Raw genomic sequence first — 24,698 nt, forward strand, 5'->3', positions numbered from 1 at the left:
TTGTATTCCTACTGTGAGTAAAGTTCTCTGTTTGGAGAATAGGAGAATAGAAGAATAAGACCTCAAGGAACAAACAGGGTCTAAAGGAATCACTGTAATCATTTGGGTCCCTTAACTCTAAGTAGGGTGATGTCTGCTGTGTTTTCTCCTAGCTCCCTGAGGGAGATGGATTTATTCAGGGGCATTCAGGAGATGACTTTGCTTTCTGAGACTGGAAAGCTGTGTATGTTCCTGTCTTCAGGTTGTTAATCCCAGCAACCCCTCACTCTTTGTCAAGGTCTCTCTACCTGTGACATTGGGTTCATATCTGTGTCCTCCTTTCTCCACAGGCCAGGGGTTATCACCATGCAGGCATTGTCGGAAGAGGACCGGAGGCTCTGGATGGAAGCCATGGATGGCCGGGAACCTGTAAGTAACAATTCAGGGAAGTAGAACAGAAATAAAGACCCTGAGTTTTTTGTTGCTTCCCGAGTGCACTGATTTTTGCTCTTGATCTAAAGCCTTGGTTTCTCAAGATCAGTGTACCAGAGGGCATCTGGAACTGACATTCCTAGATAGTGATACTGCTTCTGTGTGGCTAGTCCCCAAGCTTTGGCCTCTCAGTCCTTCGGGCCTCTCAGGCTTGTGATACTCCCCTTTGCCCAGGCAGGTGTAGTGTCCTCAGTTCTCTTAGAGGAGGCAGAGTCTGGCCTACTGAACATTGATGTCTCCATGAAGTGGATGCAAAGCATTATCTGAAACCTATTTGAGTGGGATAAATGATTATAAAAGTGTATACAGATTATGTAGTATCTTTTTTCATCGTCTTGTGGTTCAGCCTCCCCTTGCCATGGTAGCCGCATCCATAGTGGGATTATCAGTGTAGATGGAAGAATCTATGCCTGCTGGTGTGATCTGTGCTCCCATTTTTGAGTTGCTGGCCTTTGCTGGGTAATATAGTCTTGTGGTTTTTCTGCATCTTGTGACATGTTAAACTCACGTGAAGGCCCTAGTAGAGGCCCTAAAGTCAAGAACAGTGGCCTTATCTTGGTGCCAAGGATCTCAACTGCAGTGTTCAGCAGATATCAGGGTTATAGAACCTAAGAAAACAATCTAACCATGTTCCTCAAGCAAAAGATAAAAAGAATCTACAATGTCAGAGAGCCAGTAGTTATCACTTGCAAAGGCACTATCCAGAGGGGGAAATGTGTGCAGGGGACATTAGGCCATAGTCTCCATTGAGTACGGAACTCTGCGTAAAGATGGGTATCCAGTATAGATGATTCCAGCTCATTTGTGATGTCTCTTTTTCAGCCTACCAGGGTTAGGTGATCTATACTGATGGATGGGTCTTTCTGCTCAGCTATTTTGTATATAAACGTGAAACTCTGTTCAATCAACTGAGCAGAAACAAATAACTTGTGTTTGAACAGCATTTAATAACATAAGCAAGATTTAAAGAGCCATTTAAAGTTTGGAACAGATAAATTCTAATTGAACATTATTTAACCTTAACTCTTCTCCTGTGCTACATATAAGATACCCCCTTTTTTCCTCTGAATAAGTTGTTACTGATAGAAACTCTCAAAGCAGATATGCATTTATTCTTTTTTAAAACCAGGACATTTATTGTGTGACTAATTGTTGAAATCCTTAAGATGAACTGGTTTCTGCCACAGCTGCCCTGTGAGTTGAGGTGTTGTTCCTTCACGGAATCCAGGCCTGAATCTGTGGTAGATAACTTTTAGGTGTCTCATTTGACTGGTCCCAGTGGTATTTTGTCTTTTAGCCTTGCTCTTCAGTTATACTTTCTCTTTCATTTAGCAGGATAGCCACATTTGCCACAGGTCAACTTCTGAAGGTGGTAGACCTTAGAGCCACAGCGGCAGCACAATGTATGTTTTAACACTGTGCTTTCCAAATGATGACACCCCTTTCATCATTTGGTTTCTGCAGCCAAGACTGAAGAGACTGGAAGGGAAGGCACATCTGATATATTTTATATATATATGTATGTATATAAAATATTATTATATATTTGTTAAGTTTATTTAAATTTTTTAAATTTAAAATATTTTAAATATTATAAAATAATATTTTACATATATATAGCAGATAGATATTGCTACCATTAGGGTTTTGTGGGCATGGTAAATGCTTGTTGTCAGATTCCTTTGAAAGCTGCTTCCTAGTTTGTCCTTTACCTTTGCTGCTATCACCTACCCTTAATCGAGCACTTTTGTATGTGTAAGTCATGGATTTGGCATATTACATGCCTTAACCAATTTATTTTTCTTAGTACCTTATTAAATAAAAATAATCTTAGGACATCACAAAATACTACCATTTTATAGTTGAGGCAAGTGAGCCTTAAGTTCAGTAGCTTGGCTCAGTAGCACAGACAGTAAGTGGCTATAATGGTAGTGTTCAGGTTAGGTTGCCATAATAAAGAGACTCCAATGTATAGTAGCTTAAATAACATAGAAGTTGATTTCTCTCTCCAAGCCTGGAAGTGAGCAGTCCGTGCTTGTCGGGTCATTCTGCCATACTCAGCCCATGACTTTCCAGGTTGCTGTACTAGTCATTGCTATTTTTCAGCCAGATAATGGAGATGAAAGTATCCAGAACCCAGGGGGTGCACATTATTTCCATTGGCCCTAACATACTTACATTGGCCACATCTGACTACAGAGGAGGTTGAGACATCTGGGTTGAACATAAGCAGCCATGGGCCCAGCTAGTATCCCAGGTATTTTATCACTTTCAGGAAAAAGAAGAGAAAACTAAAGCGTGGTTGAGAGTTTCCATCATAGTGGCAGAGGTGAATTTGAACCTACGTGTAGCCCTAGACATGTTGGTTTTTATCATTAATAGAGGTAAAATGTGAAACTGCCTTCTAAGAATTCTCACTCATTTCATTTTTTTTTTTTAATTTTTTTTATTTATTTATGATAGTCACAGAGAGAGAGAGAGAGAGACAGAGAGACAGAGACAGAGACACAGAGGGAGAAGCAGGCTCCATGCCCCGGGAGCCCGACGCGGGATTCGATCCCAGGTCTCCAGGATCGCGCCCTGGGCCAAAGGCAGGCGCTAAACCGCTGCGCCACCCAGGGATCCCTACTCATTTCATTTTTATAATACTTTATCTGACTCTCTTGAATGATTCTTCAATTATAGGGAAGGAAATACCCAGGAAGAAAAAAATCTTGTCAGGGCATACTGTTTTTGGCATGGATAAAAACTCCACTGTTTTTGGGTCTCCCCACCCCTTATAAGCTGCAGTTCTACAACTGCTTCACCAACTCCATTTTAAACGTTCCCTTCCTCCCTTTCTCTACCACTTGATATTTGTTCTCTGTATGTAACTGGTCTTACTAACCACTTGAGTTTTCCCGTAGATTAACATCTGGCTTCTGCAGATGGAAAGTGTGCTGTTGAAAGAAACATCTCCTTGCCTCCAGAATGTACACATTAAAAAAAATTTAAACAAAAAATAATTCTGTTTCTAAACATAATATAAAATTATTTCCTCACAGGAACATATAGCTTTCTTTGAGAACCACATCTCTGTGTACTTTTCAGTTTCCTCAAGAGAGAGAAACAGACAAATGATAACTGCTTAAGTGGCAGGAATATTAGGCTTAATTTTGTCTCCCATTGCTAAGAGCCTCAAGGGAGCATTCTTGGAGATAACATACCCAGTAGACATTTAACAGCTCCAGTTTTAATCACAATCTCCCTAGTTAGTTAAATCTGTCCCCTTAGAAGTTTTGGCTTTAGTAAGAGAAGCTGAAACCTGTTTCTCTAGATGGTCTTGGAGTGTTTGCTTTATATCAGGGAGATTATAATGGCAGTACCTAACTTTTGTTTTTGTACTTAGAGCTCAATTGTTCTGTGAATGATTATTCAGTGTTGGATTCTTTTTTTTTTTTTTTTTTTTTGGAGAGAAGTAACTTTGGTTTGCATCCTTCTTGTTCTTTTATCGTTTAATAACACTTTATGATGGTTGGTTGGGAAAAGAGTCTAAGTGAGCCCTGAATTAGTTGATTTTACACTTTAGCTAATTGTTATATAAATTACAGTTTTAAAGAATTTTTAAAAATTTATTTATTCATAGAGACGCACACACAGAGAGAGACGCAGAGACACAGGCAGAGGGAGAAGCAGGCACCATGCAGGGAGCCCGACAAGGGACTCATCCAGAGTCTCCAGGATCACGCCCTAGGCTGCAGGCAGCGCTAAACCGCTGCGCCGCCGGGGCTGCCCTAAATTACAGTTTTTAGTGCTCAGTGACTTTCTAGTTGAAAATAATTTTGAATGTCTTTATGGTATTCATGGATATATAATGGAGGAAGAAATTAGAGTTGTGGTTCTGCAGTGAACATTATAGTTTTTATCTGTGTTGCAAATTTGAATTCAAATGAAGGAAGCCTCATTTATAATTGGCCTGGGAAAAATCTGGATTTATTGGCTTATGGAACTGAAAAAAGTTGGGGTATATTAGTCCTGGGCCATCTGAATCTAGCAACTTCCATAATATTTGGAGTTGGTTTCTTCTTTTGTGTTGATGTTGTTTCTAGTAGATTCTTTCCAGATGGTGGTGATAAGCTTCCAAACTGTTCAAGGCTTACATTATATTATCAAGAACAGGAGTTGTGAAACTTATTCTGTTAATGGGTCAGATAGTAATTATTTTAGGCTTTGGGAGTCCTCTGGTCACTATTTTAGCTCCTCAGTTTTGCTGTTGTAGCTCAAAAGCAGCCACTGACAATGTGCAAATGAACAAGTATGACTACATTTCAATAAAACTTTATTTACAAAAATAGGTAGAAGCCAGATTTCAGTCATGGGCCATACTTTGTTGATCCCTAATCTGTAAGTCTAGTGGGAAGAGAGCCTTATGTAATAACTTTAAAGAAGTCCCATATTTAAATTTTCTTGGACTAAATACTTAGACCAGGGGTGGAATAGATGAATTGGCCAGATCTAGCTCACTTGCCTACTGTGCTAGAACTGTGGTGGTGGGGAATATTGGCTTCCCCTCAGGAAAGAATCAAAGCATTGTTATATAAGGAAAGGGGGAAGACATGAGGTAGGCAAAAGTGACAGCTTCTCCCCACTCTGGTATCTGTATTTCAGTTTCTATTCGAAGAGCTTGTTCTTTGATGCTTAGCCAAGAGGGAAAACCACAAGTTTACCACTAGCATCATACTTAATCATGAAAGACTGAATATTTTCTTCCTAAAAATGGAAAGAAGACAAAGATGTTCACTTTTAAGTTTTATTCAACATAGTACTGGGAGTTGTAGTCAGAGCATAGGGCAAGAAAATAAAATAAAAGGCATACAGATGTGAGTATATAACTTTTTTTTTAAAGTATATAACTATTTTAAAAAAAAACTCAATCAGCTAGTTAGTAAGATAAAGCTTCAAAGTTATTCTGCTAGATTTTCGTAACTTTCTGTTAAATCTGGGTTGACAAGTTATAGATTCACCTTTGTAGCCATATAAGCTTTTATTTCAATCTTCTGTGACAATAGTCTCAGGCATGGGACCAGACCTTCCCTATTATATTGAATGTGAAACCTTGATTCAAGCTGCATAAATACTATAGCAAAGAAAAATTTTAGAGACACAAATTTATTTTTCTCAGTTCTTATAACTGAAGTTATCTCTTCTTTTCCCTTTACATAATGCGCGTAAGCATGCGGGCTGAAAGCAAGCTGATTAATCACTACCAGCCCTCCATTATTGCCAACACACACACACACACACACACACACACACACACACACACTCTGAAGTATTTATTATTCTTTCTACACTATGGAAAGATGACCCAGCAAGTCAGTGGGACTAATAGGATAACTTGGAGCCTTAGAGCCTGGATCAGCCTCTTTAAACTGTGTTCCGTATATTCCCTTAGCTGTGATTAGTGGCATCTGTCTGGAACTGCTTCTATTACCTCCTTATTTTAGAAGTATTAGTCCTCTTTCACATCCCAAGGATTCTTTGGTGAAATTAAATATTTCTCTAATGAACCACTCCTTGAATCTCTCTTGACAGCCAGGGGGTTAGAAGGTTGGCGGATGTCAGAAATAGGTAGAAGTAGATTAGGAAGCTAAGAAGCAGGTGGTGTAGCCTGAAAGATTGTATGTAAATCCATGTATTAGTTGAAACTATGAAATTGACACTTTTGTAGGTCAGAAATGGCCAGAGATTGGCTTTTTCATATGGCTGAACCTCCTAGTCGTGGAGCATGGTCACACCCTTGTTTATATAAGCGGTAGCACTGCCTGGAAAGGTCAGTGAGTGGTTGATCTTGGGTAGATAATCCAGGTCTCCTAGCTTTCAGCTCTATGCTATATTTACTACAACACACATACCACTAAATTATTAGGAAGCTGTGGTTGAATTGTATCTACCCTCCTTGTTAGGTGGAGCTGCTTTATTGTGCCTCCTGCAGTGATTGAAGGGAAAAGAGAAAGAGACTAAGGAAAACACCAGTCTTCTAGTGAGGACAAGACAGTGTGGTACCCTTCCTCACTTTTTTCTGCTGTGCCCAAACTGTAGCCCCCACTAAGTGCTTCAAGAACTCAGAGTATAAATACTCAGAGTGTAAATGAGTAGTTGCATTGGATTTTATGATTTGCACCTGATACCTGAAAGAGCTGTTTAGAGTATTTAAAGGAAAAAAGTAAGATTGATTACTACTAAGATCAGATTCTAGGATCAGAAGCAGAATGTTAACGGTGGTTAAGAATGTCGCGTAGGCTCTGGGCACCTGGGTGGCTCAGTCGGTTGAGTGCCTGACTCGATGTCGACTCAGGTCTTGATCTCACTCTCATGAGTTGGAGCCTCACATTGGGTTCCATGCTGTGTGGAGCCTACTTAAAAAAAAAAAAAAAAAAAGAATGTAGGCTCAGCTAGCCCAAGTTTAAATCCCTACTCACCACTATTAGGTCTCTCACCTTGTGCAATGACTTAATCCCTGCAAACATGAGGATAATAATAATAATACCTTCCTATAAAACTTTTGTAAGGATCAACATATACATAAAGTGATTAGCACCAGTCCTGAACGTGGCCAAGTGCCCATTAAAAGTTAGTTCTTACTGTTGTCCTTTTAGAGAGGGGGCAGATAGTAGGATAACCAGATTCTCTTTCTAGCTTGCATTTCTAAATTACTTGGCTCATTTGAACACAGAGTTTATTTAAAGTTACCTTGCCTGGGCTCACCAGAGGGTAGGCAGGGACTGCTTGCAGTAGTATGCAAAAAGTGATTTCACTGAGCAGTCAGGCTGAATTTGAAATCTGTGAATAGAAGATTATGAAGTAATCTGTAGTCTCCTTTGCTATAATGCATCCCAGGCCTGGCAGTTTATCAGCCCAAGCTGTATGCTAAGCTCACCTCACCATTCCACTGCAAGTGCTTAGATTTTCCTTTCCGTGGTAAAATAAGTGATCAGAGGAGTCTGAATGGTTAAGAAGGTGTGGGGTGAAATCACTAAGCTCTTGTGTGATGATGCAGTTCTCACTCCTTTATGAGTGGTGTGATGGTTTGGAAGGATAGTCCTGCCCATTTTGTGAGAGTTTTCTTTGTAATACCACATAGTGTGAGGTGAAGAGTCTGAGGATGAGGTCTCTTGCTTTACATATCTCCCACTTGTCCCCAAGCTGCTGGGAAATTAGATTAGATCTCTATTATTATTTTGCTTGTGTTTCTTTTTCTCTTACTGGATCAAGAAGCTGGCTTCAGGGCAGCCCGGGTGGCTCAGCGGTATCGCGCCTGCCTTTGGCCCAGGGCATGATCCTGGAGACCCGGGATCGAGTCCTACATCAGGCTCTCTGCATGGAGCCTGCTTCTCCCTCTGCCTGTGTCTCTGCCTCTCTTTCTCTCTGTCTGTCTCATGAATAAATAAATAAAGTCTTAAAAAAAAAAAAAAAGCTGGCTTCAGGCTTTGTCTTTGAGTCCTGTGAATGCTTTTTTTTTTTTTTTAAAGATTTTATTGATTTATTTATTCATGAAAGACACAGAGAGAGAGAGAGAGAGGCAGAGACACAGGCAGAGGGAGAAGCAGGCTCTATGCAGGGAGCCCGATGTGGGACTCGATCCCAGGACTCCAGGATCACACGCTGGGCCAAAGGCAGGTGCTAAACCGCTGAGCCACCCAGGGATCCCCCCTGTGAATGCTTTTATATCAGTAGAATTCATAATAGTACATACTATTATCCTACCAATGTGTACAAGTTTGTTTGTTTGTTTGTTTATTTGTTTTATTTATTCTTGAGAGACAGAGAGAGAGACAGAGGCAGAGACACAGGCAAAGGGAGAAGCAGGCTCTATGCAGGGAGCCCGAAGTGGGACTCAATCTCAGGACTCCAGGATCACGCCCTGGGCCGAAGGCAAGCACTAAACCGCTGAGCCACCAGGGCTGCCCTGTGTGCAAGTCTTTTTTTTTTTGTGTGTGTGTGTGTGCAAGTCTTAAATGGAATTTAATACTATTCACTTCGTCCTTGTTGCCTTTGGTTAGATGTTCTTCAGAAGAATAATTTCTCATAAAAATCAAACTAATTGAGCAATGTGAGATACAAAGTGAGAGGAAAGAGAAAATCAGGTGAAATTGGGTTTTATGCTGGGGAGTTGGTGAAACTTTCCCTAGAAATGGAATGATAGCTAGAAGATTTTTGTTTGAGTGTTATGACTTCATAACATGCTGGTGGCACTTATTCTGGTCTTAGGCATTCTTCTTTTAGCATTTAGCAAACATTTATAGATTGTCCAACAGTTACTTTGAGGGACAGTGAGGATCCAAGATGATGACAGGCCACCTTAATACAGTTGGTTTGCTGCTCTTTCCCCATTGTCTTGTGCAGTGGCTGGCACAAAGTAAGCACTCAGCAAATATTTGTTGAACAACTAGAGTCAAAACTAAAGGGTCGAAGATAACTGAGTGTTAGTTGTTTTATTTTATTTTATCTTATTTTATTTTGGGGAGAAATTGGGTTGCTTTCATTACGTGAGACCATGTGCATAAGGGTAATTAAATTCCTTGATTTTGTAGTTCATTTAGATACATACCTATATACTTGTACCAGAATTTAGGTGAGTGATTGTTAATCTTTTTTGTGCCATGGATTTGTCTGACAATCAGATAAAGCCTTTAGGTTGTTTCTCAGAATAATGCATAAAATAAAATAAATTCCTTTAAAAAGGAAAAAAATATGTGGAAATAGTTACCAAAATATTAAAATGACTTGCAATATAAATATATGCTCCTTTATTACCACATTAAATGATAAAAGGAAGAGCAGGTCTGATAAATCCTGTAAATGACAATTCAGATTATTTGCAACAGCACTAATGTTTTTTGGAAATGCCTGTGATTTCTATTGGTGGCAGAATCACAACTACTGTCGTTTGTTGCCCATGTTCATGTAGAAAGAAATGCTAAAGTTCAGTTAAAGGCTAGTACAAATAAAGGTTTATTTTTTTCTTCCACCATGGGCCCCTGTGTTGTCTATAGACTCCATTTCTTTGCAAAGCTTTTTGGAGATCCTTGGTTCCTGACTTTGAAGCCCTTGTCTCACCTCCTAATAGTAAATTGATTTGGTTATTTGATTCATATCTGTACCCTTGCTGGATTATCTTCTTCAGGAGGCAGGAGCATAATCAAGTTTTTTAATTTTTTGTTTTTAAATCTTTTGTGCATAGTGTGTGGCTCAGAGAAGGTGTTCAGTACACACCTGTCAAATAATCAGTGAATGAACCTAAGGAAAGTCAAAGTGTGGTTGGTTTTGTGTGACTTGTTCTTAACCGAGGCTGGTTCCTGACATTCCCCCATCTACTTTTTATGGATTTCCACACATCCACTGTTTAATATTCTCACTTCTTTGTTCACTTTTTTGGTCTGAGTATAAACAAAATCCCTTTTGATTGCGTTCAGTTTTTTTTTTTTTTTGCAAGCCTCGGAGCTCATTCAGCCTGTTGACCTCATTTACACTCTGCCACCTTTCTAGGCTTAAGGTGTTTGTCATGAGCACTAGTTACACTAGTATCCTCATACTTGATTGTAGACCTTCCATCCCTCACCATAATGGAAAGCGGAAGTCCCTCTCTTGAGTTAAATGTGTAGTGTGTATCCTTTCAGAACTTTCTGTGTACTTATTTCCTATACATGTACATCTAGAAACAAATTCTTCTGTTTTATAGAATTTTTGACATAATATAGCTTTTCTGTAGATTATTTAACCTTTAGTCTTTGACATGTAGGCTCTTGTCCATTTTTCATCACATCATTGTAGTGTGCAGAATGATAGAATGGAAATCCTTGTATGTACTTCACTGTTTACCTATTTGAGCCTTTGTCCAGGATACATAGCAGGTGGAATTGCATGTTGAGTGGTAGGCACATTGAATATTTTAATAAATATTAACAAATTACTCTCTCTACAAAAATGTACTAAATTATACTGCCTCTACTCATTTGCAAAGGTGCCTATTTTCTACAAACTTTTGCCAATACTGTATATCGTGTGTGTGTTTCTCAGTCGTTCATATTTCACATTTTTAATGCAGCAGCATATACACGGTACATAAAACAGTGTATGGCAAGTGATTCATGCTTTCTCTAATACTATTATTATTCCTTTTTCAAATTTCTGGCCTTGGGATTACACCCATCATTTTTCTCAGTTCTGCTTTCTAAAGCCCAATGTAGAAACCTGACTTTTTCTAGTGTTCTCTTTATGACTTTTTCACTTCATCCTTGATGGCACCTCTTGTTTTCTAGCAGCCCACATCTGCTGCTGGGTTTTGGAGTGGTGAATAACAAGGGGCACTTCTTACGTCTCACCTGAGCTCCTGTTGTCCCAGTTTGCCAGGCTACAGGACCTGAACAGGAACCTGAAGATCCTCTGTACCTGTGTACTCTACAGCATTGGCAACCTGTCAGACTTAGCCAGCTGTTACCAAGGTCCTTCTAACTCCTGAATAGAAAATGTCCCATTCCTTCTCAAGGAGCCATAGGAGCTGTAGTTTCTGAGAGTTGCAAGGGCTCTCAGCTCAAGGGCCCTGACCCAGATGTGCCCCTCTGTATAGCTGATGGGCAGTGCTCCTTTCAGCCCTCCCACCTCTGGATTTGTCTCTAAGAAGAGAGACGGGATGCCTGCCACTATCTATACCTCTTCTAGAGGGCATTCACTCTTCTGCCCCCTTCCCACTTTTGTTAATTACACATGATTTTAAATTTGGGGGGAATATATATTTTTGTGGTCTAGGTTAACTACTGCCCAAGCTCTGAAGAGGCTGGCATAAGTAATTCTGTAACTCTGAAGGTTTCTGTCACCACTTAGTTGGTCATTTGAGTCAGAATTAAGGCCAAAGTAAGAGTCACCTGTTTTGTTTCTTCAATCAGGAAGATGACATCTTTGCAAGCAAGAATTTATTAGAGGCGTATGTGTGTATGTGTGTGTGTGTGTGTACGTGCACATGTGTGAGTGTATTAGCTTTTAAAATTTAACTTTTAATTTTAAAATCACTTCAGACTTAGAAAAATGTTATAAAAAGACAAAAATAGTACAAAGAATTCCATATTACTCTCTACCCAGATACCCAAAATATTAACAATATTAACATCTTATATACCATAGTATAATGATCAAACCAGGAAATTAACTTTGATATAATATTATCTGTTTTACAGATCTCAAATTTTACTAATTGTCCTAGTAATTTTATGTGTGTGGGTATTTTATATACACATATATATACATATATATTTAATATATATAAATATATATCTTTTTGAGGGGAGAGGGTCTCAAATTTCATACAGAATCACATATTACATTTAGATATCACAGCTCTTTGGTTTCATTTAACTTGTATCAGTTTAGCGGCTTGGCTTTTTAAAGGCACATTACCATCACTAGATGTCAAGATAGTTAAAATCTTCCATCAGGACAGCATTCTGTCTCTTTCCCATCTTGGGGTGGATTTGGGGACTATTATCAGTGTCCTCCCTCCATCTAGGTAATAATTCCTTTCCACAGTCAAACCACTTACATTTCTGTATGCTTCTAACGGTCTGATAGGTATTCAACCTCATGTTTGTAGGTTTTCTTAAAAAAACATCTATGTCTCTTGAACATTTTGTCTTCTGTCCTAACTACTCACATCATATATTCTTCCTGGTGCAACTTACTGTGTTTATTATCTGTGTTGCAGTTGTTGGTTTAAAGACATTTGAGGCTGTAATATCTGAATAGACATTCTGTAGTGTGACCCTGCCTTTAGCAGCAGCATCAATTGCTGTTGGCTCTCTCTCAGATGTTATGGCAGCGATTCATGGGAGTGGAGATTATGGTTGGATTAGCTTCAGTTTTTTTCCCTCGGCAGGAAAGGCAGTCAATAACAGAAAGATCTTTTGAGTGACTTTGTTCAATTTGAAGAATGATTGAACTGGCTCTTAGGTCCATTTTTGTAGCTTTCTCTTACATCATAAAAACTTGAAAGTGGTCATATTTGATAGTGATCAAATCAAGGATGGCATTTTAAAAAATATTGACAGATTTGAAGGCATTTTGAATATTAGGAAGTCTGTGAATTAGGTTGTTTGCTTTGTGGTGAGGTGTGGAACAAGATAAGCATTTTATAAAAAATTATCCTTGGGTTTGCTGAATCGGGCTCCACTGTGGTCAAGTCAGGAGGACTGATGATGCCAATGTGACTGTTTTCTTTTTAGGTGTGTTTCAAAAAATTTTGCCCTTTGACCTTGCAAGAAAACACCAGAACAAGTATAAACACTAAGCAAAGCGATTTTCTTGTATGGTTTAAAAAATCTTCTCTTCTGGTCATCTGAAAAATAGTGCAGACGTGTGGTCTAGTGGTTACAGCCAAAGGCTAGGCAGAAAGAGGATGGCCCTGGCCAGCCCCCAGCCAACTGCCTGCCATTGCTCTCATGCTGTGTGGTCTTGACCTAATGCCCAGAAAAGCGAGGTCTCCCTCTATCCCCCTCCTCACCTCCCCCCACCTCCCCACCTTCAATTCTTTTTTTTTTTCAAAGCAAAATAGAGTATGGGATGAGGGGAGCCAGAAAATGAATTAAGATTCCTCAGTTAGAAATACATGCCTTCTTATAATTAATCATTGCTCATTAGTTTTGATCTACAAAGAGCTTTATTTCAGCCAGACTAAGGAAATCATCAGTATTCTTAGGGTAAATCGATATAGATATTTTGTATTTGTTTTATTTTTAGGGGAGGAGTTATCTAGTGTTGAAATAAGTTGGAACATCTTTTACTTTCTCTCTTGGAACTGCTTTATAGAAATAAGTGCTATTTTTCTCTCGATAGTATTGGATGGATAATGATATCTTGCTTTGGTACTTTACCCTAGTTCATACCTCTGTATATTGTCATCACTCGTGATTCAACTTACTGAGGGCAGGGCTTGATTATATCTTTTCTGCCTTGATACTTAGCAGAGTGTTGTGAGACCTAATAAGCACTCATTGCTCATTGAATTAACTTAGAGGCAATGCACTGAGGGGAGTCCTCCTAGGTAATGTACAGTCAGATTTGTCTTCTGAATGTCTTGGGTTCTGGTCATTTTTGGGGCACTCTAAATAGAAATCTATGAAGATAGGGATCTTTACTATATCCCTAGCACCTAGAACAGCCCCAGGCCAAAATCACTGCACATAAGGATTGAGAATCCATGTTCAGTAGGTATCTTTTGAATTAATAAATGGAAAAGAGTACCCAGGGTTGTGTGCCCTTTTTTTAGCAGCATGCTTTGAGCTTTCTACATTTACATCCATGCTGCTCAGGATTCCTCTCTACTTCTTAGTAATTGTTATATGGCAGAAACCAGTGTGCTGCAACAAAGAGTCTCAGATTAGAAGGGTTTTTAGAGACCAGGATTTGGAATTGATTGAAGTTAATAATCTTTAAACTGTCGTCTACTGTCTGTAGTACTAACAATAAAGTTAGGATATATATGTATGTAATAATATATACATGATAGATAATGCATACATGTACTTGTGTATGTGTATTATATATACTTACATATATTTTAACTTGTCATCTGCTGACTTTCCTTGAATTTATGAAAAATATATAAATATTTTCAGAGCTCTAGTTCCTGCGGGTTACATCACCATGCTGTAAAAGAAACTGGCCACCAGCATCCTGTGGCCATGCTAAAGAGGTTTACAGTTGATAGGTGAGAGGCTGATCTTAGTTGGCCTTCCATTTCCTGAAATCATTCCTATAAGGGCTTTATTTAGAGTTCAGAAACATATACTCTAAGAAAAAGTATGTGTTTATATGTGTACATACAACATTTGTGCAATGATGAGGTACAACAAAAGACCTCGCAGTAGGTATTCATTATAATTTCCCAAATGGGTTTCACTCTGTATGTAGTGGATTCTTGCTATCTTAGTTTACTCCACTGGTAGTCATGAAAGAGTTAGAGCATGCGCTTTGGAGTCAGCCAACCTGAGTTTGAATCTTGATTCTGCAGTGGAATTGCAGAATTAACCTCACTTTACTGAGCCTCAGGTTAGCCACCTGTAGAATGGAAAGAGTGATGGTCCTTACGAGACTCCATGAGAATACCACTTTGTTAGATGTCAATTCTATAAAGATTAGCTCTCCAATTGACAATGAGCTATAGAGAGTTACCAGTTTTATACATGCCTGCATATACATTACAGCGTCATCTAGTAAGTTGAAAGATATATTCTGACTACATTAACTGCCTTTTGGGCTAGGTATAGTCAGTGGAACTGTAATTATTCAGAAAAAATCAAATATGACATATTTCATTATTTTTTAGGAGCAGAGCTTAGAAGAGGATCGAAAACAAGAAAGCAAAAATACTAATTCTTAAAACAACTTAGGACTAAAACTTGGAGTAAAATGTACTTCTGAAATTGTCAGGCCAGTTTTACTAACTCTCTGTCAGTATGGTAACAATTCATTAAGCAAGCATAGAAATGTCCTACTGAAGTTTATAGATTCATTTTCAGAGAGAGTTGAAGTGTCTTCGCAGATGGGATTGTAGAGGCTACTTAGAGTGTCCTACTGTCCAGGCTTTGTTGCAAAGACTTCTGTGAACAGATGCAGGACCAGAGCTGGATCCCTGTCACCGGTTCTGGTAAGCCTTTATTTTTGCCACTCTCGTCCCTTTAGTGCTAAAATCTAATAATGAGTATAGGGCTTCTGCTGTTCTGCAGTTAGGGCTGATATTATCCAATTAGGATTTGTTTTAGGGGGGTTCAGCTCAATCTTACCTGACTTGTGGCCTATTTCTTGGATTGGTGTGTCAGTCAATATTCTTAGTGGCTTCAGGACTGTTGACTAGATTGCTCTAAGCACCAGCCACCATGTAGTTGATTTGGTCTATGAAGTCATCATGATCAAAGGAGGATTGGTACCAGCAGAGGAACTAGAGACACAGAGAGCAGGTTTGAGGGGCAAGGAGAGAGGGAAGTAGCTGGAACATGAATAAGTTTGAGTGATTTGGTTAACAGAGACTTCTCAGTCTGAGATTCAGGGACAGATTTGGGGAGGAGAGTAGTGATAATGTCTGTAAACCCTTTGATGTGGCATGCAAGATGTTTGGATAGGGATATGCTAAGGAGAAAAGCCCATAGTATTTCTTCGTTTGTCAGAGCGCACTGTGGTATACTGTCACCTGGGCACTTTGCATAGAGCTGGCTGTTTCATGAGACTAAATACTTGGGGGAGGGCTCTCTCTTCTTAATATCTAGTGAAGTAATGACATTCTTCAGAACTCACTTGTGAGTTAAAAAGAAGACTTGGAAGGCTTCACTGTCAAGTACATTTGTCTGCCATCTGCCTGCATTTTGAGCTTGCTCAGAGATAATACACCATCTCCTTTCTTTCACAGATGAGTTCTACAGAGGAAAGATTTGAAGAGTGAGTGAGTGTATATGTGAGAGAGAGAAGTGGGGTGAATGAATGGGGAGTGACAGGCACAGGGAAGGATGGCACACACATGCATTTGGAAGTTATTTTCAGCCTCCCCATTGGGTTTCCATGTTGGGTTGATACCAATGATATTTGACCCATTTTGATTAGTGCTTAGCTTTTCTCATTTTGACTCTCACAGTTGACAATTAAACAGACTAGTGGTGTGATTTCTTTTTTGCCATACTGTTTTTGGATAGCTTTAAAAGTTTTGCTTGCAAGAAAAGTAGAATCAGCACTGCTTTTTCTTTTTCCTGGATAGCTGTATTCTTTACATTTTCTATTCCCACTGTTCCCACTTCAACAAATCCTTAAGGTAATCCTTTTTTCGTTTTCATGTTATTTCTTGCTTGGTTCTGTTGTCATTGTAAAAATGTTGTGTTTCTGGCTTTGATGATCAGTGTAAGTCTTTGACCAAGGAAGTCAGCTTCATGGTTATAAGAAAGTCTGTGAATCTGTGCTTGTTCTCATTGAACTTAGCCCTGGCAAATTATTATAGTGACCTATTTAGATTCAAGACGACCACAGAGATGTCTGTAGGAGTTACATGAAGAAAAGAAACACTGATTCAGGAATATAGATGGGTCCTCTGTAAGGATAGTTTCTGCTAGGAGAGCCTTTGTTGCATGAAGGCCAAGTTAGTTCTGTGGTACTTTTCCTGTGAGGTAGTTTCTAGGGTGATAGATGTGTGTGTGTGGGAAGTGGAAACACGACTTTCTTTCAAAATGATCATTATCTTTGGAAGACCTTTGAGGAAGGCTAGAAATGTATAATGAGAAGACAGGAGGCACCATGTCCCCACATCTTTTGCTCATTTGGGTCCCAGCCCTTCTGTGCATCATTTGCAGTAGCAGAAGGAGTACCAAATTGGGGTTTGGGCTGGGATCTAATCGAATCAGCTAGCCTTGGACTTTCGGCAAGTTAGCTAACTTTTAGGGCTTGATTGCCTTATCTGAAAAATATAGGAGCTTGTCAAGGTGGTAGATGTTGTCAGCCTTTAGGATCTTACCAGTTTTAAGGTGATGTGAATCCAAATCTTTGGACTAACAACCAGTCAAGATCTGAACAATTAGAGTAGAAGCTGAGGGTCATGCCTCAGGGAGCCCCCATACTGCTCTGGCTGCTCATGTAGAAAGTTAGTCTGTATCTGCAGGTTGGAGGTGAACACACCATGAGAAGAATACCTGAGTTGGTGAGGCAGATAACTGTTTCCTAGGGCTTCTAAAACAAATGACCAGATTTGGTAAGACAATAATACACATTTATTGTCTCACACTTTTGAAGGCCAAAAGTCCTGAATCAAGGTGTCAGCAGGCCAGCAGTGCCTCCAAATTCTCCAGGGGGGGGATCCGTCCTTGCCTCTTGCAGCCTCTGGTGGCTCCAGGGACTCATGGCTGCTTCATTCTCATTTCTGCCTCTGTTTTCCTGTGGTCTTCTGCATGTCCTCTCTGCTATCTCTTACAGGAGCACTTGTCGTTGGATTGAGGGCCAGCCAGATCACCCAAGATGATCTTTCTTGATAACATCTGCAAAGAACCATATTTTTCCCCAACTAAGATCACATTTACAAAGTTAGGGCATAGACATATCTTTCCATGGTCCACTGTCCACTTCACCCTGGCAGGTCGATTTCCTTCCCTGGTCTCTGCATTTTAGAGATGGCACATGCCATCTTTGATGCCAACACTTGACTGTGAGACTGGGATCTCATTGGGGAGTCTTCTCTTAAGGGCATGTTTCTTTCCTTTTTTTCTTTTCTTTTTTTTTTTTTTTAAAGGGCATGTTTCTGTTTTGTGTCTTTTTCTGCTGTCTTCCTCAAATGTGCTCAAACCTGTTTTAGTGTTTGCCTGTAGATGGCTTTCTTACTGCCCTTCAGTGTTCCTTATGGACATTGTAGCATTTGCTATAAGCAGAAGAAAGCCTTGGCTCTTTAGTGGAGGGAAGAGTCTCTGGGGGGTGGGGTGTAGACAATTTTTGATGGAAAAGTGAAAAGTAACTTTGAGACAATGGACCTAAGCTTTGTTCTATGGACCATTCTGTTATTCAAAGGCAGAAATGGATATTTACTCTGAGAGAGTTCCATTACTACTGGGTCCCCATTCCCACTAGCTTTTATTGTATTTTCTTGTTTTTATTAAGGTGGTAGTAGCCACAATGGCATGGAGAGGATCTAGCTTATAATACTTGCCCCAGCCAGTGTCCTTAAGTTGTGCTGGGGTTTGGCTTGATAAAATGAGCTCCCACACCTCCCAGAATGTCCCTCACTGGAATCCCACTGTCCTTCTCCTTCGTTGACACATGGGAAAAAAGCAGGCTGCTCTTCAAAATCTTTAATGTCTGGAATTCAATTTCAGGGAACATTTATTTAGTATAAAGCATGTCCCACCCACTGTATGGTGGTGAGAGAGTTAATGAGTGAACAGATTAGGCATCTGCCCATGTGACAAAATTCCCTTTTCCCTTCTCTCGTGGTACCTTATTCCAGTTTCACTGTAGTGGTTAGTTCTTTTTAACTGAACAACTGGTTTTGTTTTTAACACCTTCATGCAAGAAAGTCTACAGAGGTATCCTGTATATAAATGGATACAGCAAATGTGTATGGATGTGGTATTTCATAGCTTCAGAGTCTCACTTCTCATAGGTTTAGAGCTTTCAACAATCTGTTTCGAGCACCTGTTTGTTTCACCACCTTCTCTAATTTACTGGCTCTTCAACTCCTGACCCTGGCAGACACTCTCTGTGTCATGGTAGTTCAGTATTTCAGGACTTGACAAAATTAAGGCAGCCTGTCCTATATGGACAAGAGTTTTTATTTTTATTTTTCCTTTTTATTTTTTTTGGTGAAGTGAATGTACAGTTTCAGTTGAGGAGAGACAAGCCAGAAGAGTTTGATTCTCCCTTGTATCTTAAGAGATGCAGCAATTACATACTATCTCTCCCTGAAGGTGGGTTTCAACCATTCACCTAGGATGGAACCACAGAGTGAGAGATGACTTTCTGCAAAACCTTGGTGGATACAATATAGTTGGGGTGGGGTATACCAATACTAGAATTGCTTTTTCAAACCTGGTCTCCTTTCATGGTGTCTGTGTTTTTTTTTTTTTTTTTTTTTTTTAAGATTTTATTTATTTATTCATGAGAAACAGAGAGAGAGAGAGAGAGAGAGAGAGAGAGAGGCAGAGACACAGGCAGGGGGAGAGGCAGGCTCCATGCAGGGAGCCTGACGTGGGACTCGACCCCGGGGTCTCCAGGATCATGCCCTGGGCTGAAGGCGGTGCTAAACCGCTGAGCTAGCCAGGCTGCCCCGTGGGTGTCTGTTTAAAGCTGTTGTCTCCTTTGGAACACTGGGAGGCATGTTTCTCCTATTTAGTTATAGATTGTGCAAGGCAAGCAAGTATGATGTCTAAGCAAAGGATTTTGTTTTTTTGTTTTTGTTTTTTACAAGGGATTTACAAACATGACATGTTTTAATCCTATAGCCCATCTCTGGGGCAAGGCACCCAGACTTTGGGGGATATTATTCAAGACTACTAGGTAGTAGTCAAGATCTGCTAATCCCACTTTTCCTGTAAAATAGAAGAATGTTAGTTCCCATAAAATGTTTTTTTTTTGTTTGTTTGTTTTGTTTTGTTTTTGAGGACTTACTACAATATTCACCCAATTTAGAGCCTAAAACAGGCCATGCTTTCTTTCTCTGCTCCTATGGCCAGAGTCTTGGTTGAATTTCTGTCTACCCCCTGGCTTCTGGTAGAGTTCCTTTGTAAGTATAACTGAAAATACCCAACATTACCTCTTTTCTGTGTTATAAATATATTTTCATTTGAGTTGATGAATTATGCTCCCCACTCAATACAGCTCTTTTGGAGTCATTCATTTGGTTCCATTTTCTCTCCAGCTCTCTGTTTTCTTTCTCTCTAAAAACACTCCACTTCCTTGTTAGTCCAGATTAGACCCTTCCTGTTGGGATCTCTGCATGTTCCCTCTTGGGAATTTGCCAGGTCCTCCTGCCTAGATCAGTAACTTTCCAATAGCACAGTAAATGGCACATAGTCCACTCAGGACATATTGAATAAGTGCATGAAACTTGGCTAGTGCCCAGTGGTGATAGAGCATCAACCTAAATGTGTTCCTGGTAGTTTGGTGCCCATTCTGTGTCCCCGTGGGATACTAAAATTTCTTTCATAGGGTTTTTTTGTGTGTGTGTGTGTATTTTTTGTTCAGGAACATGCACTTTGCCTATATACTAATAAATTTAATGCAGGCCTAATTCCAGTATTGCTTAAATGTCATAAAATCAGACATACTATCAATTTAATCACTTTTGTTTATTTTAAAAATAAACAAGGATTATAAGATGCATTTCAATTTTAGGAAAAAGGTGTTTTAGAATCAAGCTAAGATGAGGGTACCTGGATGGATGGCTCAGTCGGTTGAGCATCTGACTCTTGGTTTTGGCTCAGGTCATGATCTTTGCGGTCATGGGATTGAGCCCCACATCGGGCTCTGTGCTCAGCACAGAGTCTGCTTCAGATTCTCTCTCCTTCTCATAAAAAGAAACAGCTAATTAAAGTCTTTGAAAAAAACCCAACAAAGGTCGAATGGTATATATAAACTCATAGTGATGTACTGTGATTAGCCTGGAGGTAAATTTTGTACACAGGCGGTATCTCAAGGGAAGCGAGATTAGAGACTCCTTTAAAAATCCAGTGAATAGGGATCCCTGGGTGGCGCAGCGGTTTGGCGCCTGCCTTTGGCCCAGGGTGCGATCCTGGAGACCCGGGATCGACTCCCACGTCGGGCTCCCGGTTCATGGAGCCTGCTTCTCCCTCTGCCTGTGTCTCTGCCTCTCTCTCTCTCTGTGTGTGTGTGTGTGTGACTATCATAAATAAATAAAAATTAAAAAAAAATCCAGTGAATATTACATTACTATCTAAAAACAAAAAACGAAGAATGTACTCAGGAGAGAAATTTTGATATAACATGGGGGTTTATAGATCATTCGAATCCACCCAGTTGCAAATCTCTGGCATCAAGAATTATAAATAAAATAGTGTGTCCTTATTTGACACTGTTGGGAAAACTCTCCCAGGAATAACTGAAGAAGATATCTTGCAATGTTTTATATCAAGAACCTTGCTCAGGTTATTAACACTAAAAGACTCAGTAGGGCTCTAATAGGGAAAATGGAAGTAAATAATGACCAGTTCCAGATGTTAGATTCCCTACAGTGAGTCTCATGGTCCAGAACACGTCTCATGCTGTCCCCATGTAGCACATTCAGAGTGAATCCTTGTAAAGCTTGCTGCTTACTTGGCTTTGCTCGCTCCAAATGCCAGAATCTTGGCTGCAGCAATGAGTGGAGTCCAGCCAGCCCAGTTATTTCTTTAGAACAATCTCTGGAAGGCTTCTTTGTATTTAGGATTTTTGAAGACAACAGAGGATTAGTCGGGAATGCTTAAACCCACACTTTACAATGAAGCTCTGAATGGTTTTAAGCACAATTATGGAGTTAGGGGCTCTTGTTTATTTTCATTATCTTAGTCCATAAAGTTAGGAGTTTACCTAGGGAAGCGGAAGTTATGATTAATTGAAAACATTAACTGATGACAGACCACTAATAAAATTACTCATAGCTCAACCAGTTGTCTTTCTTGCTTAACACTTTCATTTATTTTAGGACATCTTCTTTGTGTCCTGGTTTCTCTCCAAATGTCAGATAAACATCAAAAGCAGGAGAAAGAGAAATTGTAAATCTTATAAAAGCTTTGGGATTTCAGAAGTCCACCAAAGTGGACTTGACCATATTTTTTATAATGCTGTTAAAGTTGAGGTTAAAGATTATCTCATAGCATTATCATAAAATCTTATAGGAAAAATTATATTCCCATCAGTAGTCTAATAAGATTTTGTACACAGTTGAAATAAGAACATATGTCTTTTAAAGGAACTTTATTTTTATTGTTTCATCTTTCTAGAAAAAGTTCTAGCTCTACCACCACGTAAGGACCACCATTTGATTACAAAATGTTGGTCTTCATGTTATGGATATTCACCTTATGGCTTTGTTTTGTAGCACTTATCCTATGGTGACAAGGCCCTCTCTCTGATACATGCATACAATGATGCATGATAGGCAGTGGGTTTAGGTACAGATATCTTGATCCTCTCACTCAGGAGTCTTTTCTGATTTGATCTAGATTTCTGCCCTGCACTGTTCTTATTCTTGTTGCTGTGTATTGGGGAGTATCTTCTTGTGTTGCAGTGTGCACTACTTTTAATAACATGTGCTCTAGCACTCTTGTGTGATAACTCAGAGCTCAGCTCTAAGTACAGAGAATTTAGCAAGTGAACTGCTAAGGAAACTTGGCATATCAAAACACCACAAACTCCCCGGACGCCCACGTGCTTCCATTTTCACACATTGCCTTGTGTACATGCTCTGGTTTCTAGTCTAGAAAGATAGTTGAAGTACAGCATAGGCTCCATGCAACTTTTCTAGAGAGATTTTTATTTCATAATGTTTTAGTTCAGAATGACTTGCAACTTTAATATAACATGGACTACATTTGAAATAACAGAGGGGGATCCATATAAGGGCCCTCTCTCTGTTTTAAAATAAAAATCAGTAATGAAAAATTCAAAGGATAGATATGAAAATTTGAACCAAGGTTCAATCTTTGATGAGCATTTTTTATTCAAGGAACATTCTTTAGACTTTAAGTCATATGTTTAGATATATATCCCCTTCCCTTCACCCTGATTTGATACCCAGATTATGTTTAAAATAAGTTTTAGGATTGTGTTGACTCAGTTTTTATGCGAAGATAAGCTCTGTGGAATAAAATGCCTAAATATTTAGTTAACTGCAAGATTGAAAAGCCTCAGAGATTCTGGTATAATTAGAGCTAAAAATAAACGTACCAATCATATATTGAATATATTTTTTAAAAAAGCAGTATTTTTTGTTCTGCAGCCTTCTTTAAATATTTGTGACCTTGAGATTGAGACATCCTAATATGCAGGAGAAGATGAATATCATTTGAAAAATAAAGAGAAAAATGTGCCTATTTGTTTTTAGTTCAATTTTCTGCTGTAATAAGGGATGATTAATCTCATAGACTTTCAGAGCTGAAAGAGACCTTAACATTCAATTAAAGCATTTCCTTCATTTATAGAAGAAGAAAGATTGAAAGGAGGAAAATGAATTCTTCAGATCTCTCAAGCACTAGGTAGCAAAGCCAGGACTAGAACCCAGGGATTCTGGCATCTAAATTGATGCAATTTTCAATATGCCATGCTATTATATACTTTAAAAAAAAGATTTTTATTTATTTATTCAAGAGAGACACAGAGAGAAAGAAAGGCAGAGACACAGGCAGAAGGACAAGCAGTCTCTATGCAAGAAACCTGATGTGCGACTCGATCCCGGGACCCTGGCTGGGATCATGCTCTGAATCAAAGGCAGATGCCCAACTGCTGAGCCACCCAGGCGTCCCATATATGGACATTTTATTTTTTATTTATTTTTAAAGATTTATTTATTTATTTATGATAGACAGAGAGAGAGAGAGAGAGAGAGAGAGAGAGAGGCAGAGAGACACAGGAGGAGGGAGAAGCAGACCCCATGCTGGGAGCCTGACGTGGGACTTGATCCCGGGACTTCAGGATCACGCCCTGGGCCAAAGGCAGGCGCTAAACCGCTGAGCCACCCAGGGATCCCCCCATATATGGACATTTTTAAAAAATATTTTATTTATTTCAGAGAGTGAGAGAAGAGAGAACAGATGTGTAGGGAATGGGGGGAGGGAGGGGCAGGGGCAGAGGGAGAAGCAGGCTCCCCACTGTGTATGGAGTCTGACCAGTGGGGCTCAATCCCAAGACCTTGTGATCATGACCTGAGTTGAAGGCAGACGCTCAACCAACTGAGCCACCTGGGCACCCCTTATGTGGATATTTGTAAGAATGATACAGTAAGAGCTCATTTGTTTGTTCATTTTATCATTAACTTGGCAAACTTACTGGACACCCACTTCACCCAATATGTTAATTTTCTATGGCTCTATAGCATATCACCTCAACCTGAGTGGCTTAAAACAACCCCTCATAGTTCTGAAGCTCAGAAAGCCAGCGTGATGTGCCTGGGTTCTCTGACCAGCCTGAAATCAAGGTGTTTGTTGGTTGTGTTGTCATCTGGATTCAGAGTCCTCTTCTAAATCCTGTACTCTTGTGATTGACAGAATTCAGTTTGTTGTGGTTGTAGGACTTGAGTCCATAATTCCTTGCTTCTTGTCGACTTGGGTCTACTGTAGCATTTAGCGGCAATCCTGCATTCCTAGTCATGGGGCCTCTTCCATTTTCAAGCCAACAGCTCTATGTGGAACCTTCGTATGCTTGAAATCAATCTGATACTTACTTTTGCTACCCATCTGTGGAAACTCTGCTTTTAAAGGACTTGTGTGAATAGATTAGGCCCATCCAGATAGCCTCTGTATTTTATGGTTAGCTGAGTTGGGACTTTAATTCTATCTTCAGACTCCTTTACTCTAGTACTTAAGTTAGTGTTTGATTGAAGAACTGTAGGGCAGAAATATTAGAGGAGCCATCTTTAGGAATCTGCCTACTACAGGGATGCCTGGATGGCTCAGCAGTTGAGCGTCTGCCTTCAGCTCAGGGCATGATCATGGAGTTCCAGGATCAAGCTCCACATCAGGCTC

The 24,698-nt window shown here is 39.6% G+C and overlaps 1 protein-coding gene and 1 pseudogene across 17 annotated transcripts in view; one reads left to right on the forward strand and one right to left on the reverse strand.

Annotated features, from left to right (window-relative positions):
* Positions 1–24,698, forward strand: part of ARHGAP26 (Rho GTPase activating protein 26) — a 418,456-nt gene that overhangs the window by 157,827 nt on the left and 235,931 nt on the right. For all 17 annotated transcript variants that reach the window (XR_012031158.1, XR_012031159.1, XM_072826299.1 and 14 more), the window contains one exon: positions 330–408. Coding sequence is in view for 15 of the 17 variants with exons in the window: in XM_072826299.1 (XP_072682400.1) it covers positions 330–408 (79 nt within the window). In the remaining 2 variants the exon portion in view is untranslated. The remainder of the gene's footprint in view (positions 1–329; positions 409–24,698) is intronic.
* On the reverse strand, positions 1,633–1,922 carry LOC140633577 (large ribosomal subunit protein eL37 pseudogene; annotated as a pseudogene).

Source organism: Canis lupus, chromosome 5, assembly GCF_048164855.1.
Source record: "Canis lupus baileyi chromosome 5, mCanLup2.hap1, whole genome shotgun sequence".
Lineage (NCBI taxonomy): Eukaryota > Metazoa > Chordata > Mammalia > Carnivora > Canidae > Canis > Canis lupus.